The sequence below is a fragment of the Ammospiza nelsoni genome, chromosome 4 (assembly GCF_027579445.1).
Source record: "Ammospiza nelsoni isolate bAmmNel1 chromosome 4, bAmmNel1.pri, whole genome shotgun sequence".
NCBI classification, from domain to species: domain Eukaryota; kingdom Metazoa; phylum Chordata; class Aves; order Passeriformes; family Passerellidae; genus Ammospiza; species Ammospiza nelsoni.
In genome coordinates this window covers 3679110-3699114 of record NC_080636.1, presented here as the reverse complement: position 1 = coordinate 3699114, position 20005 = coordinate 3679110, and the positions used below count along the sequence as shown (strand labels likewise).

The 20005-nt window shown below is 38.3% G+C and overlaps 1 protein-coding gene across 3 annotated transcripts in view; it reads left to right on the top strand.

Annotated features, from left to right (window-relative positions):
- CTNNA2 (catenin alpha 2) overlaps positions 1-20005 on the top strand; it is a 484474-nt gene that overhangs the window by 452727 nt on the left and 11742 nt on the right. For all 3 annotated transcript variants that reach the window (XM_059470196.1, XM_059470197.1, XM_059470199.1), the window contains one exon: positions 2567-2701. In XM_059470196.1, the coding sequence (XP_059326179.1) occupies positions 2567-2701 (135 nt within the window). The remainder of the gene's footprint in view (positions 1-2566; positions 2702-20005) is intronic.

The following is a 20005-nucleotide window of genomic DNA, read 5'->3' as shown; positions in this document are numbered from 1 at the left end:
TTTCTGGTTTGCCTCAGTGTGTTGTGCATGTTGTGGGGTCTGTGTCCTCACTCCTTTACCAAATTCATGTCACAGCTGGACAGAGGACCTTGCTGTATGTATATTTTCAGATTTATCTATTCATCTGGAGAGCAAGAGGAAGCAATGTATTAAAAGCCAAGAGCCAAATTTAAATCCAGGCCTTACAAAGCTAGCTTTAGATTTAGACAAATTAAACTTCACTGTTTTCTCCCTTTGAACATTACCTATACTTTGTTTCATTTCACTGTCATCAAGAGAAAATTTGCTGGAAGTAACAACAGGTAACTTCCTTGCCTCTAGTATTTATCTTCAAAATAAGAATGTCATTTTCTTCTTCAAGTAAGAATCTTTGGATTCTTTTCAGCTCATTCTTCCAGCGATTTTCCCTTGATCTGGCTCTTTACTCCTCCAAGATTCTCTGACTCCATGTTTTCTGGTTTGCCTCAGTGTGTTGTGCATGTTGTGGGGTCTGTGTCCTCAGTTCTTTTTCCAAATTCATGTCACAGCTGGACAGAGGACCTTGCTGTATGTATATTTTCAGATTTATTTATTTATTCATCTGGAAAGCAAGAGGGAGCAATGTATTAAAAGTAAAGAGCTGAATTCAAATCCAGGTCATACATAGCTAATTTAGGATTCAGACAAATTAAACTTCAATGTTTTTCCCTTTGTAACTTTCCTATCGTTTCTTTCATTTCATTGTCATCAAGAGAAAATTTGCTGGAAGTGGGAACTGATAACTTCCTTGCCTCTAATCTTTCTCTTCAAAATAAGAATGTCATTTTCTTCTTCAAGTGAGAGTGTGATAGTGTGAAACACCTTGCCATGGAATATGGGCCAGAGTGGCAAAAAACCCCCAAAGCTTCCATTTTTCTGTAGCCTCAGAAATGTTGGGTTTAGGTCTTCAGCAGCAGCAAGCATTTTTCCTGTAGTTAACCCATTCCAGTCCTTCAAATGTAGCATCTGTTCATTTTAACACCAGGAAGAAGAAATCCATCTGTCAGCTGATGAAATTCCTGGTCTGCAGTGTTTGCAGAGGTGGAATATTTTAAAGAAAGAAACAGAAGGAGACTTGTTATGCTAAGAGTGCCTTGACTTGAGTCATATTTTAAATTTCAGAGGACTGTAACCCTAATAATAACCAGTTAAATTATTTTGAGAATGAAGTATTTTTTTTAATGCTTGCACTTTAATGATATTTCACAGAACTCTGGGGACCCTTGAGCAATATAAACTTTTTGTGGACAGCTGCATTTTTAATTATTGTTCCAATTAAAGAGCCCTTAGATTTTTTTCACTCCAAGGTATTTATATTTAAAGCCTTGACTACTCTTTAGAAGTATTGCTTTAAATTCACTCCTTTCAGTTCAGAGACTTCAAGAACTGAGTAAATATTTTTATATTCAATTGGCATCGTAGGGAGAAGAGTTCTTTTAGGGATTAATGCCTGAAAGGTGTGGCAACTGTCTGAGGAGGAGAGACTCTATAGTGAAGCTCCAGCTTTGTTTATTATTAGTTTTAAAGGGCAAGAAAAAAGCCAAGTGACTCCATTTGAGGTTATAGACAACAATATTTCCAACATCTTCACCATGAGCACATTCCCTGCCAGCTGCTGGGGCCAGAGCAGTGATCTCAAGGTTGGAGCTGTGATGTTGTTGACTCATGTGCATTTAATTCTATCAGTTTTTCTTGGAATGCTCTGATAATATTTATTTTTTTAATTGAGCATAAAACTCTGTAAGGTGATAAAAAGGCATACTTGGAATCTTTGTCCCCAAGCTATGCAGGAGGATTGTCAGTCAGACTTTGCTGGGTAGCCCCAAAGAGTGTTTATTGGAGACATGCTGCTAGCAGTGGGCCCTTTTAGCTCTGTTTCATCAGAGTGAATTACTGAGGTCTGCTCTCCTGAGGCAAGACTTGGAATATTAACTACAAGGCTGTTGCTTGTTATGCTGTTGATATTGTGAGGGACGATGCAGTTTCTATTAAGAGTCCCAGAGACTATGAATAAATTGTACTGGGGCCCTTTCTAGTTCTATTGATTGTGAAACCCTCACAGCATCCAGCACACCTGATCTAATCCTCTGGATGTCTGCACAAATGCCAGGGGAGCTGCCAGGCACACAGGAGTTGGCACTGGGGGTAACCACTCAGAACTGGGTTTATTTGGACATTAACTGGTCCATACTGGATGTTAACTTGGATATCCAACAGGCAACCTGGAGTTTCAAGTTAAATCTGACCTTTTGGGTGTTCAGTACAACTCCATAAATAATTGCAGAGCATAATTTAAAATTATTATTTTCATAATGATGATAAAGAGGTTTCTCATTTTTCAGAAAGGTAGAGTGCATCTTTAGGTTACAATTCATAAATCTTGAGTTAAATGAAAGGTAGAATTTGAGTTTTCACATTTTATCTAGTACCTCATGTAAAGGCAAAGTGGAATAGGTCCGCCTAATACACACACACTGCCACTGTCTGATTACCTGTCTCTAATCTCATGAACCCAGCTCCATCTGATCAGTATTTGTGTTGTCTGCAGTGCCCAGACTCAGCCTGCAAGCAGGATCTGCTGGCCTACCTGCAGCGCATTGCCCTGTACTGCCACCAGCTCAATATCTGCAGCAAAGTGAAGGCAGAAGTTCAGAACCTGGGAGGAGAGCTCATTGTGTCAGGGGTAAGCTGGGATTTGTGTTTAGCCACTTGTTTCCCATGTAGCACTTGAAAGGGAGAAGTTTTGATTGCAATAATGTACAAAACAAAAATCCACTGAATCATAAACAAGTTTTGGTTTTTTGGGTTTTTTTTGTTTTGTTTTGTTTTTTTTTTTTTTTTTTAATTCTATCACCATTATTCCAGGCCTTACAATAACTTGTGTAGAGCAATTTGATTTTCCAATTACCCTTTGTTTATACTAACCTTGTAGAATCTTCATTCCTCCAAAAGAAAAGTAATTTCATAGCCTAGAAAGTCATTGCCAAGCTGTGAATATTAGAATTATTTGGAGCTTTTGTATATTTGCTCGTTATAAATCTTCTTTCCTTTGTTAGTACTGGTAATTTCCTTCCTCTGTGCAGAAGCCAACTCTCTATGATGTGCATATTGTTAAGATGGTGATGACTAATGGGATTCATTCACTCAGGTTCCAATGCACACTAGGTTTAGCAAACAACTCTGGAAGGCCAGCAAAATACTTTAAATTTTGATATATATGCTGTTTTCAAGTCCTATTGGAAGCACAGTGATTATATACTCTAATACCACCCAGTTATGAACACTTTAACCTTCTTACATACAACCTTTTGCAGAAATAAAGACAGGCAGCAGTAATATGGTAAGCAGTGAGTTTTTTACATTTTTAAAATATGTTTTTCCTCCTCCTGTGTTGGCCTTTGAGCCTCTGGGAGTATGCTAGAACCACAAAGAAGCAATGACTGCTCTTTGTGATTTTTTATTTTTTCTTTGACACTAGTTTAGCCCCATGACACTTTTGTTATCCTCTAACTCAAGTACAGATCATATGAATGTAAATTTGTAACATATTCCACTCTCCTGAGTGGTTTCAAAACAATAGTGATTTGTGAGACCCAAGATGCTCAAAACAAATTGTTTCCAAACATGGTTTTGAAAAAGCACCCTTTCATTGTTTAAGCCCAATCAAGTACGAAGATTATTAGAACAAACTTGTGCCCTTCATTCCATCCATGAGATTCCCCAGTGGCATCACTGGCCTTCCTCAAACATATCAGAAGTCACAGAAAGTGTTCTCAGTCACATAACTTTATTTTTTTTTTTCTTTGCAAAGCACTATAGAAGGTCTTAAACAATTGCCAGGCTTTCTTGGATCAGACATTTTGAAGTCATATACACAATCCTAAAAGGAGCTGCTTAAAGGTTCCTGTATCTGTCCTGCAATTGGTCTTCACTTCTTGACGTATGTACGTATGTAATTTTAATGCCTTGATCTTCCCACAGCAATGAAAAATCCTCTTCCATTTTCCTGACAGCAGCGGCGTGATCTGTCCTTGTATCACTGACAGCTATGCTGCACCATAATTGCCATGATCTTTTCTTACCTCCTTCCATCTGGGTCCAGCCTTTCATTCCCATTGAGTTGTCATGTTCATCTCTCTAAAACAACCCCCCGAATCAGTGCTTCTCCTGGCTTGGCTTTTGTGGTTGTGTGTGTTTCTTTTTTGGAGTCTCTTTATTCAGTGTTTGTGGATGCTGAATAAGCCATTGTGAGCCTTGCGCATCTCCTCGTTCCTGGAACATCCCCATCCGTTGTGGAATTATCAGTGGCCAAACTGCTTGAGTTCATCATTCCAGTCTGGCATTGTTGGCTGCTTCCCAGGCTCCATCACCATTGTGTTTCTGTTTGGTGGGGTTTTCACAGTCAGTCTCAAAGGCAAAATGAGCTTCAACCACGGAAATTATTTGGGTCTGTTCCAAAGACTCGGTAAAACTGAAAATGTGAAGATTGCCCAGCTTGCTTCTTCTGCTGGTGCTCTGAGCAGGAGGAGGTGTAGTGAGCTGAACTCCTGTGCATCCCTTTGTGAGAGCATTATCTTGTGATCTGACGTGCCCCAGTCAGTGCAGAGCTTTCCTGGCAGTGTTTTCTGAGCTGTTGGTCCTCAGGGTGCTGGGTACTGTATGCTCCTTTGCTATCCAGAGGTCTGGTATCCAAGTGCACATCCACATCTGCTTGTCTACTTGCTGCTTCTGCTTCCATCTTCTTCTTCATTCTCTCTTGGATAGCCAATTACAAATAAGCAGTATTTTATTTGTACTAAAATGAAATACCATTATTTGGCAACTTGCATACAGTACAATGTTAGAAGTACTAGAGAATCCAGAACTCAAGCTTCCCGACCTATGAGTGCAGAAGTAAATTTCTGTGATTGTGCTATATTGAAGTGTTTTGATGTAAATATCAAGCACCATGACAATTATTTCAATATTGTAACTTACTACAGTGTTTACAAAGACAATTCAGAGCAATCCAAAAGATGACTTGCGATTCAGAACTATTATGGGGAGTAGGATCTCTGCTTGATTTTTTTCATTATTAAGAATATTAATCAATATTTATAAATGGAATGAATGTATGCATATGTACGTTTGAATCTTTGTGTGGGTGTATGCATAGTTATGTATAAAGGAAAGAGACATAAAACCAATTAAAAGCTAAAAGACAGATGAAAGCCACCCCACAGTTCTTACAGTTTTGTTAGAGAAAAATATGTTGCAACAACTTCAAAAATACTGTGTACATAACATTTAATGTGCCGTATGTCTTTTGATGAAACTTCTATTTCCTTTTTTCCCCCCCAAGATTCAGTAGTTCAGTATGGTTTACCTCTGAAAATAAGCATAAAGCTGATCTTGTTTGCTTTTTTCCTCTATAGATTGGTATGATTCTAGCATAGCATATGAAGGGTCCTTTTTGGCATCAGTGACTTTGCTGCAAATAGGAAAACAGATCAAAAAGTAAGAAAATGTCACAGTCCTGAATTGTGAATTATTTCAGTAAAGAACCCACTGTTGTTTTCCCTTTTCTTCCTCCCATTCCTTTTCTCCTCTGCTTTTTTCTCCTTTGATCTTTCCCATCAGACTCCCTCCATGCAGATAGCAGAGTTATTTTTACCAGTTAAATAAGACCTGGCAATAGGGAGTTAGCACACATCAGTTAATCCCACATTAATATTTAGAGTACAAGGACAATTTAGACCTTCTGTTGACTTGGCCTTTTATGTTCCAAAATGAGACTCTTAATTCCTGATTCCAATGGAGTTTTGAAAAGTAAAATAAGGAAAAACCTTGATATGAGTTCTTAGGTGAGGAGTCCTGGAAACCCAAAAAAATATTGCAGGGGAGAAAATAAGCAAAAGTGGTGAGGAGGATGTTAGATAAAAGCAAAAAGAAATTAATACCAAAAATTTAAAAATATTTTAAAATATTTATAACTGTGTAGATGATAGCCTTGTTCATAATAGAACTCTCTTTGACCTTGGTCCATAAACAGATTTACATTTCTGTAATTTTAGATTTCAATACTCAATTTCTAGCTCCCCTCTGAGAATGAACAACCTCCTTTAATGAAGTTACAGAGTAAAAGCACTTCAAAATAATTTGCTTTGTCTCTTGCTTTGGTTTATTTAAGGTAATGCATATTTGCTTCATAATCACTTGCAGTATTGTATTGGAATGATTCCTCTGAGGTGCTGAGAGTACACTGCTCTCAGTGAAGTAAATCCCATTTACATATACTTAACTCTTGCTGATGGCCTTGCCTTTTTGTGGGAGCTACTTTTGCTCAGTTGCTTTTAATGATGTTTCTTATTTAGATAAAAAAATTAGACTTCTAACTCTAGGGCTGCTTTATTTTTCTAGCATTTCTGTCTGTCTCTTGTTAGCAAGAGAATGACAATAAAACAACTCTATGTATTCATTTCCTGTCCTATAGTAAATATCCACTTGTTCTCTTTACTGTCGCTCAGAAGCTGATCAGCTCATTTACCAACTATCCATTTAGGCTGTGAGCTTGCATTTTTTAAAGTTCTTGTTTATGTTAGTAGATTTGCCACAGTTTTTCCTGTAGGATTAAATTGAGCAGAATTTAAGAAAATCCCTTATCCAAGGCAGCTCCTTATCATGTTCAGGTTTGATTTAGAGCCCTACAGATAAAATCAGCTGTATTATCAGAAAATTTGCCAGAGTCTTAAACTTCTGAACCAGACAGATGTGCAGCGTCATCCAGAGTAGCAGCCACGTGCCTTTGAACACTGTCCAAAAGTGTGGAATCAACAGCTAAAGCACACCCCAAACATACACTTCAGCTGGATCCAGTTCCCACTTATTTTCCAAGTCCTGTTTATCTTAATAGGCTCAACTGTGATACCCAGAGAAGGATTCCTATATTCTGCTGAAGATACAAGACAGTGTAGGTGAGATTGTGAGTTTATCAAGGAGTTCTTGCTTGGTGAATTGAAATGAGGAATTGAAAGGAGGAATTTAGCAGGAACAGGAAGGGGAAGGGGCTGGAGCCATCCCATTAGTTTTGAGTGGGACATGATGAAAACTGACAAAACACCTGCACTGGGAGGGCGGATACATAAAAGGATGAACAAATACTGCATATACTGCAAAATAATTACATGTTCATTTGTGATCAGTGATAAGAGTAAGATAACCAGAAAGAGTCAGTCCTCATCAGATATGAATGAGCCTCATTATTTATAAGAGAATAACAGTGAGCATCCAGCAGTTCAGATGAGCTCACCAGCAGTTTTCGTATCAATTCTTACATCCAATAAAAATGGCTTAAATATCCTACTTTTAATTAAGGCTGAATCACTCTAAACTACCTCATACTGTAAAAGCAAGTTGGTATCATGCGGGCAGTAAAATATCAAGTTACTCCATATTAATTCTATAGACTCAAAGAAAAATCAGGTCGTTTGAAGTTCACCTGTTATTAAAAGTGAGCAAGGCCATCTCTCATTGAATTTGGATTAAGAGCACTTATTTAAGAGCCACTGATGGGGTGTTTCAATTCCCTGAAACAGAAAGCTATTCTGGGGTGTTTTCCTTTGTTTTAAAGTTGGCAATCAGAGACAACCTTTGCATTTAAAATGCTTAAGAGAATAGGAAAAGTGTTGATTAGGAGTTTGGTAAGCAGACCAATTTAATACTCCTGAACCAGGCAAGAATTGAAGATTATATGAAAGGAAGGTTCCTGAAGGGAGAGTTGGTAAATTGACAAAACTCTTGGGTTCCTTCTCGTCAAGATTATCAGGAGTGCAGAAAGGTTACTCAGCTAGTGACAAAATGAGATTTGCTATCAATTTATCATAGAAATGGAACAGCTGGCTCACATATCCTTGTCTCTAAACTGTAGAGAAGTGGATAAGGAGCTGGATGATTGGTCACACTCCAAGAGTTGTAGTGAAGGGCTCGCTGTCCAAGTGGACACCAGGATGAGTGTGTTCCTCAGGGCTGGTGGTGGGACTGGTCCTGTTTAACATCTTTGTCACTGACATCGACTCTGGGATCAGGGGCACCCTCAGCACTTGTTTTGTGACAACACTGAGCTGTGTGGTGCCACTGGCACGCTGGAGGGAGGGATGCCATCAGAGGGGCCTGGACAGGCTGGAGAGGGGGGTCTGCAAGGAGCTCATGATGTTCAGCAAGGCCAGGTGAAGGGTCCTGCAGCTGGGTCAGGGCAATCCCTGACATAAACACAGGCTGGGAGGAGAATGGGCTGAGAGCAGACCTGAGAAGAGCTTGGAGGTGTTGGTTGATGAAAAGCTCCACATGACCCAGCAATGTGCACTGGCAGCCCAGAAACCACACATTCCACGAGCTGCATCCAGAGCACCATGGGCAGCAGGGGAGGGAGGGGATTGTCTTCACCTCCCAGGCAACCAGCCACAGTATGAGGACAAAGCCTTAAACTGTGCCAGAGGAGGTTTAGGTTGGACATTAAGAAAAGGTGATTAGACACTGGAATGGGCTGCTCAGGGAGGTGGTGGAGTCACAGTCCCTGGAGGTGTTTAAGGAAAGACTGGACAAGGCACTCAGTGCCATGGTGGTGCTGGGCCATGGGATGGACTCAATGAGCTCAGAGGTCTTTTCCAACCTAGTTGATCCTGTGATTCTGTGGGAGCAGAGGGTAAAGAACAGCACTTAGGAAATAATAAGGAAGTAAGCCAAAGAAATAGGAGATATGAAACATTCAGGGGAAGAAAGCCAACCCAAAAGTAAGATAAGAGTATGAAATCAAAGAATTGCAGTGTTGGGAAAGGACTGAGATAAAGTCAGGACCATAGAGTGTGTTAATTCCACAATAATTTCTACTTCCCTAATAGAAGAAGCAAGTAGAGGAAATAAAAAACTCAGGGTCTTTATTTTGGCATTATGAAAAGACAGCTTCCAGGACAGGAAGGCTGGGGCTGGCTTGTGAAAGTGAGACCTTGATCTATAGGGTATATTCAAGTAGCTCATGTCATCTGGTTTAGGAGATATAACAAACATGAAAAATACAGAAATATGTTTTAGCTGGACAGTTTGGGTTGGGGACATATTTAAGTAACCTCTGCATAAGTGTTTGAATGTATGCAGACAGACTGATGTGTGTGAGGGTGAAATGCAGCCATAGGAAGTGCATTCAGTTCCAAAATAGATGGCTATGTGAAGCATATATACTTATACAGCTTTGGATAAACCTTTATCTGGAACAAATTTGTTTGAGCTGACTAATTTAGGAGTCTACAACTCCTGCTGGCACAGAATGTCCCTCAGTACACTGTCCATGAAGGGACTACCTGATGATGTGGTAACATAAAAAATTTATCATCCTGACACTGAATCTATTTACTACTCCTAAAGGACAAAGGCACCAGTGAGTTATGCAGGTTAATCAAAATGAGTGCTGATAAAATCCCTCATGGTCATCTATTCATTACATATGATGTATTTTACAGAAGCTCGTCTTAGGGCTTTCTCAAAGTTAAAACAGTGAAGAATTCCTAATTATACTATGAAACATCTTAAAGATGAATAAAAAAAATAAAAGAGACAAATAGATGTACCTGTAGTGACTTTAAAGCTGTGTGCAATGCCTCTCCCAAATATTTGACAATAATAGGAATTTAGTTCATTATATGTAGCTTACCTGTTGCATCCCAGTAAAGGGAACATGGACCAGGAGCTCAGAGGGTTTATGCTTGGATTCCTTGGAGGGATCCAAGCCTGGAGCAGACAGTGTAGCAGCTGATAAGATCTAATGTTGATAATCAGCTCATTTCAAGTTAAAAGTTATACAAGAGTCCTCCAGAGTTCTCTTTTAAGTGACAATTTTACTGAGTTTTGATTCAGCCATGTAAAAGATCCTGCAGGATCTTGCTCCTGAGTCGGGGAGTTCACAGGGTTTGCCTTTGCCAAAGGTGCTGGATTGGATGATAGTGCACACCCTGAGCTTTGGGCATCAGGGGGATCATAACTATGATCCACAGGAAAAGCTGTGCAGAAGCCTCTGGAAAGGTTAATCTGTTTTTCTTAGTGTATGGCCGTTCCTTCAAAGAAGGTGGATGGTGGCAGACAGAGTTTATGTCAGGAAAAGCAGGTGAACAAAGCTCAAGACACAACTGAAAAATCCAACAAGAAAATATTTGTTGTGCAATAATCCCACTTCTTTTGAAGCTCCAATTTTTATATTTAGGGCTATGTTTAGGGCTATGAAAATACCTCCGTTTGTATGAATGCATGTGTAAACACACATAAATATGGAACGATATATCCTGCATAAATGGAAAGATGTTATCTAGAATTTAATTTGCAAAGCAAAATTACACTGCACTTGTCTTCATTATAATATATTCATGGAGACAAGAAGCACACACACCATCTATATGTCTGCATTCAGTATGTTTAAATTTAGACAGGTCAGACTTTTATCCTTGTTGAGAAGCATTTTGGCTCTGGGGAACATGCTCTTGTGCTTTATCAAGTGACTAATAGTCATGCTTTTGTGTAGATTAAATTTACTGAAATTTCTTATTAGAAAAATTTTCTGCAAAGAAAAGCATTTCTCACCCCAAACAATATGAAGCCATTTAATTCCTTGAAAACAATGTCAAATGTTACAGAGTCAAGACTGAGACTTGAACCAAATATGACCATTGAAAAAGGTTAGAGAATTGAAGGAAATGCTATTGTATGTGCTTCATTACATACAGCATTTGCTTTAAAAGTAGTAGCCACTTAAAAATTCAAGGCTCACCTGCTACAGTGGTTACAGCTTCACTTCAGCCTGTTTTCCTATTCCAGGCCATGCTGAATGTGCTGGGAAGAAAATGGGAATTTAATGGCTTTGTGATACACAAATTACAGCAGCCCTACAGTAATTAGCAGGGCTCAAAGACCATTCTAACACACCCTAAGATATGGTCCCAAAGGACTATTCCTGTAAGAATTACTATAAAGAACGAGAGGGCTTTGGTGCTATTTTATGTTCTCTTGTTTTCCCATCTTATTGCCTTTACAGAGATGGTTTGGGACCAAGCATCACCATTTTGTATTAAATAAGAATTCCTTTCCCCTGGGGCATTCTCAGTTCCTAATGCACAGCATAGATTTGCTAATAGGTTCATCCCAAAGCCATAAATGAAAATGAGGTTTGTTTCTTGCACATGGAATTACAGGGGACTGAATTTCCATAATGACAGATTTAACTCACAATAGGAGATTTTGTGTTGTGTTTCTTATACAGAAGTACATTTTGTAGCTCTTGCAATTATTTAACTCCTTGAGTTGGAAAGTGGTGACACTAAATCCCACTTTAAAAAGTGCTATCAGATGGTGCTTTTGCAGATATTAAAAAAATAACAGCTAAAGTTCAGACTCATCACTGACTTTGACTGTAATTGTGTTTCTTGACAACCAGAGTTGCAGACAGGTAACACATACAAAGAACTATTCACCGACAAGAAGATGTGCACTCAAGGGAAAACATCAGCAGGTTTTTCCAACCTGAGCAAAATCAACTGCAAATACGGAACAGAACAGCTTACAACAAAGTTTTTCATAAAATCCACAAAAGAGATGTGTTTCCATTAAATGAGGGAGGTCATAATGGCCTTTAGGAAGAGAGTTAACTGAGTGAGGGGGGTTAAAAGTAGCCCCCTGTCTTTAACCTCTGAAATATTTTCTTCCACACTTGGGTGATATTATTATTACATTTATTATTTATGTACCTCATAGAAGCACAGGAAGAATAGTTCTGTTATCACATCTAATCTTACATGGCTGATAAGCAGCTGCTTCAACAAAAAGGGTTTGTTTTTTATAATGTAATTAAGACATTGATATGAAATCAAAGTATAAGAAACTATCCAGTACCAGAAAAATCAATCCTAACCTCTTACTGTTAGATATTCCCAAAAAGCTTTCCTTTAACATCAGTTCTTTCTGATTCTGACTAATACCTCATCAAAACCTTGTGAACTGGGTTCCCAGGTAGGTGATAGTGTGTCTGGAAACTGAGATGAAATATACAAGTAATGTGTGCTAAATCTCATCAAAGACCAAATTAGAATGCTGTAAAACAGGATTAGAGCATCAATATCTGAACCAAAAGACTGCAGAAACGTTTTCATCCCCTTTTTATACCTGCAACTGGATTCAACATTTCCGTTGTCAAAAAGTTAGAGAAGTTACAGCTTTACTCAGTGTCAGGTGGGATGTTCCATATTTCATCATTCCTTTACTCTGACAGATAATGTACAAAAAGGATTTTCCCCCTTATCCATCATGCTGATGCCCCAGAGCAGCTGGCCCTCTTTGGGTCAGAGGTGTGTCTGTGTAAAGCTCTCAGACTTTTATGATATGTGTCACTTTGGCATTTTTACATGGCCTTTTCCAGCTTTCTTTTCAATTCCTTACAATCCATCCTTTTTTACCTTCTGTGTCTGTGCCAGTCTGGGTGATGCTTCTGCAGGGTTGATTTTCTCAAACTCCCCAGACAGCACCCAGAGGTACTTTTGTGGTGCCTGCCTTTCCCACCACGTGTTCATCCTTTTGAGCAAGAAAGAAAGAACATTGGGATTTTTTCCATCAGTCTTTGACGTCAGGCTAAACATGGACCCCTACTTTAAGCTGATTTCGGGTGCTGGGTGCAAGTGATTAAATCAATTACTTGACCAGCATTTATATATTTTTCTTATGTTGCTAGGCTTAACTTACATCCCTTAAGAAAATATTTGATATTAAAATTTTCATTTACTGTCTCTTTGCATTTCCATGCATTCATTTAATAATCTTGTGTTCCTTGAAACATTTGGAAGATATATGCACTTTCTTGAATATATATACTTTTTAAAATAATTTCATGAGGTGTATTCTTTCTCTGCTTTTATTCAGTAATGTGTTTAGGTCTATGTGCACAGCTCTTAACTTTGTTCTTCACTTTATATTCTCTTTATCAGCCACAGATATCTCACTAAGTAGGTCAAAACAAGATTTCAGATTTAAGTAGTATTAGCCCCAAAATACCATCTGGGGTATAATCTGCCACCCAATCTATTGAACTGTTCATATCACATTATTGGAATTTTCCATATTTCTCCATATTTCTTCTCTTTTTACTGGAGAATGTCCTTTGCCATACTCAGTCTTCCAGGATTTAATTCTGCTTTTTCCATATGTTTCATCCCAATAAAAGACAATTTACATCTCTATCTCTCTAAAAACTCTCTTTTTACAAGATCTTAGAACTGCTGTTACATGTGTAATTTTTCTGATATTTAAGGTTATATCCTCTAAACCTCCTTCTCTTTATCAGATGGAGCAACCTCACATAGACTCCATCAGGACTGGTGGCCATAGGAGTTTGAAATATGTTCCTACTTTATTTGGCAAAAACAACTGTGGTGCAGTAGTCAAGCCGTAGGTTACCTAAGTTATGAATTCACTGAATACTACTTGGTACTTTTTACCATAAAAGCCTTTAAAAATTGGATTTTTCTTTTCTCTTTATCAGGCCATTAAACATAAATATTAATAAGGAGTCAATGCAATACAGGGGACCAGAGGAGGTTTTCCTCCTGTCTTCAAAACATGCAAATAGTTTGTAATCAAAAGATGATGTACAGAGAAAACAGTTAAATTATGAACAGCACTGTCACATTTAGCATTCCTCAGCTGCAGCCTAGTTTTGCATTGTGTTCCTGCAGTTACATCTCATCTCTAACAGCCACAATAACTCTTCATTTCGCCCACTGGGCACCCATTTTTGTTGAGTTTTTAATCCCACAAATGCACTGCTTTAAAGCAACATGTGCAGATACTGCAGGATAACCACGATGATAAAATTTTGAAGGTTAAGAAGGAAAATGCTTGACTCTGTTGTCAGGTGGAGTGACTGGTACTAGACATGAGTCACACACTTCCTTTTTTCAGTGAAGGAAAGGAGGGAAAAACAAAGAACACACTGACAGAGCAGAGAATGCACATTAATCATTATTAAGACAGAAATACTAATCATTATTAGATTATAATTCACATGAACCTTGTAGCACCAAAAAGCCTGAGGGAAAGCATCAATATTAACTCTATGTGCTTATAATACATACCCTCCAAAGACATTTAGGGAGTATTTATTTTTCCTCTTCCAAAAGGCAGGCTCTTACACTAGCAGTCTTTACTGGCACTGAATAAGTCCCCCATTCTCTAACCAGTTTTATTTAATGGAGTTAGGTGTAGCAGCAGTAAAAAAATACACTATTTTTCAATTTTAGTCTACAGCTAAGTTATTAAGAAAATCCCAGTGGATAATATAAGCAATTATATTTACTCCCAAATCTGCTTTTCAAGAATTTGGATGATAAAAATATCATTTACAATAAAGTAGACTGAATATCCCATTTTAAGTCCTCCAGTATCAGTCCTTGGGATGTTGTTTGAAAAAAAAAAAAAAGTGTGTCTCAGCCTGTACAGCTGTCATTGTCTAAAAATGTGTATTTTTAAAAACATCACCTCTTTGCAATTTTATTGCTATTTTCTGGAACTTGAAAGTGTGCTCCGTAAATAAATATATGCCCAGAAATTTTATACTTCCCTCACTTGTTCTTTCAGCACAGTTTGTCAGTTCTCATTTTCAGTGCAAGAAAACCATACTTCTGTTCCTGCCCTCCCTCATGCATTGGTGTAGGAGGCCCAACCTCTGGATTACTCTACTCGAGGGTCAGTCCACAGGTGTGAATTGGATGTTTATCCCACATGGGGCAACACAAGTATAATTCCTGTTGCAATCACTGAAATTTTAGCTGCTTGCACTGGTGTGGATGTTTTTGTGCAGTTTGGCTGTACAAAACCACACATGAAATAAGGAATCTATCGACCAAATTCATGCCCGATCTGATGTCAGCCAGCATTTAATTGGGATAGAGCTTTCTGTCCTCACTGGTTGTCATCAAAAGGTGCCAAAAAAGTCCCCCTTTTGAATGAGCAAGGCCTGTGCTGTGGGAAGGAGTGAGAGGAACCCCAGCCAGTGGGGTTGCTCATCGTGGAGGAGGCCCTGTGTCCTTGGCCAAGCATAGCTCCTTCAGCACACGTTCCCTCTCTCCTCGCTCTACGCTACGGCACAATATTTCTCTTGCTCTCTCTCTCACTATCTCTTTTCTGTATCTCTCGGAAATCAGACTGGAGTTCAGAGCACTTTCACTACCTTTTATGAGGTAGAGTGTGATGTCATAGATGGGGGCAGGGCTAGTCAACTTTCCACCCACCCACCCACCTGTGCTGAGGGAGCTACGCTTGAGACTGGAAGCGGTGACTCCTCAACGGTGAGTAACCTCCTGTCTCATCTTTGTCTTTGCAGCTCTGGGGGTGGAGGGAAGACACATGAGAATGGGGGATTTGTTTGATAGTTTCTCTTTTTTTTATTATTTTAATTAACCACAGGACTCACAGAGTTAATTGCATGTGTTGTCTCAGCCACCTGTGGAGAAGCGTTTCCTCCCTGTCCAGAAGTCCCAGAGTTAAATTCACCTGCAAAGCAATTTCCCTGCACAGGTTGTCCATTGGCTGATGGTTAAACTGATCCTTCAATGTTTTTCTTGCCCTGTGCAAAGGCAGCCTCTGGTCCCCTTGAACTCAGTTGCTGAACTTCCATTAATTTCATTACAGTATTTAATTATGGTGCTGGGCCATAATTTTCCTGAAGTTCTTTATGATTAAAGATAGATGGTGTTATTTATATATTTATCATTATTAACTGTGGATAATGGCTGTTTATATGGGACAGGATTTCTTTTTTTTTTTTAATATTCTCTATTACTGTTTTTATTCACTTTATCTGGAATATATATGAAGCTGTGTATTGACAATAAGCCAATTATAAAACTTTTTTCATAGATGAAATAAAATTCAAAGGTAAATTAAGCAGAAAACCCAGAAGAGATGTAACTCAGGCTTAGCCTTTGAAATTATAAATCAAAGCATTTGATTTTTTTTTTCTTTGATAAGAACTTGAGATGGGCAGGGATGCTGCTGACTGAATTTCTTGGTGTGTTTCTTGTCTCACTACCTAAATGTTACAATTTTACTTTAAAGCATTGTCTTGTTACCCATTTCCCTCAGCCCCAAGTATTACTGCTTCACTGTTTTAATATCCCTCAGCATATTAAAAAAGACAAGATGGACTACGAAAATCTTCCTTTCTTGTTCTGCCTCCTGGGTTTCTATTAAAGCTGTCAAGATGTCAGAGCTCTCATACTAAAGGGCAGAAGAAGGATCATATGAAGATTCTGGGCCCTAGGGACACTGCAGATCTTGCTGTTCTTGTTCATTTAAAGCTCTTTACCAGCTTTGTGTGGGGTCTGGTCATACCCCAGTGAGAGGCACTAAAAGGCAGCACCATGTCCTGGATAAATCACAGGAGGAGAGTGCAGCCCCAGCATTTTCAGCAGAGGGGGTTCATAGGCTGATTGGTGAAATACTTTTATTTTCAGGTGACTGGGTGGCTGTGAGCCATTGGGTGGGGGTGCAGACCATTTCATCTTCTGGTCAGTGGCATTGCTGGGAATTGGTCCATAGTGATGCACAGATATTCCTCCCTGATGACTCAGGGATGCTCTTTGTATCCAAGGACAGGACAGCTAAATGGAGTTCAGGGAGGGTAAGAGTCTTGTTTATAAAGCTACCTACCAAAACTTTCACAAATGGTTGTTTCCCTCCCTGTCAAAGAGAAAAAATAATGACAAGGAATATAAAAATGTCTCCCTGACAGGCTTTTCTAGCTTTGAATAATGTGCACAAGGTGTTTTATTACTACTGCTTATTCCTTTAGCAAACCAGACACTGAAATCTTCAAATCTTCCTTTGCAAAGCCATGAACTTGCCTGGCAAATTTAGCTTCCCCAGCAAACTTTAATCTTTTCAGGAAAGTAAAAGGAAAGAACAGGTTGGTCAATCTCTAATGTTTCACTGGGAAAACTTCATGGGAATTGCTGCTCTTAAAGATGATTTGAAGTTTGTTCTTTTCAGAGGCAAATGCTTGGAGGTAAAATTTAATTTAGATCCTAAGCACATCCTTTGCTGATGAGTTAATCAAATTGCCTTCTCACATAATTATTCTTGCATAATGCAGGAGGCTTCAGTTTTTGCACAGAATTGATAAAACACAAAGAGCAGCTGTAAGTGCCCTAATCTCACTTGAATGATACAAAAGCATTTTGGTGGCATGGAGAAGCTCTTTTTAAGACCGGTGTAATTATTGGGAAAAGAGAGTCAGAATTGGTGTCATTCAGTAAGGATGGTGAATTAGAGACAGCGATCAGCTCTGAGGGGATATCAGTGGAATAGAGATGTCACTGGATTACTTTGAATCCAGAGAAATTTGCATTCTAAAGTTGTCTTGTAAGATGAGCAAATTAGCAGTTGGCTGACTTCTGTATAGTGGGGAGTTTGTAGAGGGGAAGATATTCCAAATTACATGAACTGTTGCAATAATTAACCTGAAATCTGTCTGTGCCAATTCTAGTAACAAATTTTGGTCCAGGTAACCCCAGGCTGTGAGTTTGGCTGAATAGCTTAACTTTGGGAGAATAAATAATAAACTCATGTTACATTTACTGAGCTAATTCCCCTGTTCAATTATTTTACCGGCAGCTATGATTTAAAAAAAAAAAAAAATTAAAATGTCCAAAGTGCACAGATTCCTACATTTACAGCCTTGGCTTAAATGTGTGCTCACTAAATTATGAAGTTTGTTTAATATTATTTGCATGTACATTACATTAAATTAAAATGTTATAAGGCCTAGATTTCAGCTGATTTTATTTAGTGTTTAATATGAAAACTTTTAAATCAAATATCTGAGAAATTTCTTCCAATTCATGCTAATTCGAGTGAGTTCAATCTTCATAAATTATTAGCAAACTGAAAGTTAATTTTTGATGCATCATTCTTAAAAAATTTATACTTGCAAGCACGTTGTGTAAAATCATCTCAAAACAAACCCAATATAATAACTAGGCTATTTACACCTATATATTTAAGGAGATCAGCATTTAGATGAAAGATATATTCCTCAGTCAGAATGGCAAAAGGTGAGCAATAGTTTAATGATGTGAGATCATCTACAGGGGTCAAGCATTTTTTTCAGTATGATTAAAGCAGCTATTTGAAATTCCCAATTTTTCTCTGTTTGCCAGGCTTGGTTTATCTTACAAGCTGAATTAAAACTTTGTGGGTCGGTTCTTACCTTCTTTTTCTCTGTGAGAAGTGAGGGAGAGCTGTGAAATGCTCCATCTGTTCCCAAACCCTGTCAGCTGGCACAGAGATGCTGCTCCCCCTGCCCTCTCTTCCTGCAGCTTTGGGCTGGTTTAGCACCATTGCCTCAACACAAATTGTGTGGATTTAATCTTGTTTCAGCAGAAGTCACAATGACAGCGCGCAGCATTCTAGAGGACTCTTCGTGTTGAGTCCTTTTAAACCTCAACCTCATCTGGTTTGAATTTACAACACAAATTTACACACATTTACACTTGAATTGGGTGTGGTGATGGAGGAAACCAGGACTGCCTCAACACCCTGGAATAATTGCACTCAAAGACAATAAATAATGATTCTCTTTAATCAATAATCCCTTGGATTTTTATCAGTCCCATCTAAATGTCTCAAAGCAAACACATTGTGTACCCTGGTAAAACCAAAAACAGAAATAAATACTGTCATTATTTCCCTTCTACAAATAATGCTGAGCCACGCTCAAGGCAGAAAGGATCTATAGAATCATGATAGGTTTCAAACAATACATACTCCTTCATGATGTAATGGTTTTGGTTTGTTAATTTAAGGTTTTTTGAATTTGGAGATCTCTTAATTAATGTCTTGATGAGTGTGGTGGGCTTTAGTGTTGGTTAATTACTTATGTACTTATTTCTGTTTGAGAGATAGCTAAAGTAGGTTTAAAATTTTAAAATCATATAAAGAAAATTTTATTAAGAGCAAATAAAAGAAAAAAAGTAGTGAGAATTAAAATATTTTTTAGAATACTTCTTTTTTCTTTATAACTTTTTTTGTATTTAAAATGTAAAAAAACCCAAAACTTAAAACTTTTAGTTAGTTTACTATTTTTAAAATAGTATACTACTAAAATACTTAGTTAACGTTCAAGACCAGTGTTTCTCTGCCTTGCATTTGATATTCCAATTTCCACTTTGGATGGCCAAATTAAAATAACACCAAAACCAACAAAACAACCCCCAAAAAACAAGTGAACCACAAATACTGCCATCCTCCCCCAAGAAAACAACAGGAGAAAGACTTCACCCAAGTTAAGTATGTTTTGAAAAAGATGGAATTAGAAAGAAATCCTGCAGTGACAGTGGGAGGCTGCCCCACTCAAGCTGTGCATAAAGATGAGAGGAGGTCTCTGGTGTAATGGAAACTGATTATTTTATTATTCAGAAAGATTTTAATTGAATTATGAAGAGGTTTTTGCTCTCATCTCTATTGCTGTGTGGATAGTGACTCATCTAGCCAAGTGTAAACATCTGCATCTGAGATTTTCTCTCCAGCCTTCCTTAGTGTGGAACTCAAGAGCCATTTCCAGAGGGCAGAGATTCTTATTCCACGTAGACACTGACAACTGCCTGGATTGGTAATACCTTAAAAAATAAGCAGGTGAATAAACTGTGTGTACAGAGTAAGAAAGTTTAGCCTTGGGCTTCTTTTGAGGGTTTATATTGATATGGAAGTAAATTCAACTTTCTGTGAACTGAGCTGATGCCTAATTTTTTCCTGAACAGAAATGTTCAAATTACTTATTAAGGAGCATTTTTCTATGTAAATTTTCTGTCTTGGTCCCCTGATCTCTTTGAGTTCTGGATGTTGGAAATATTTGTATGTCTTGCAGTTTGTGGTTTTTGCCCATTTGACACTTTTGGGGACCAAAAGAGAATTAAGAAAAACAGTC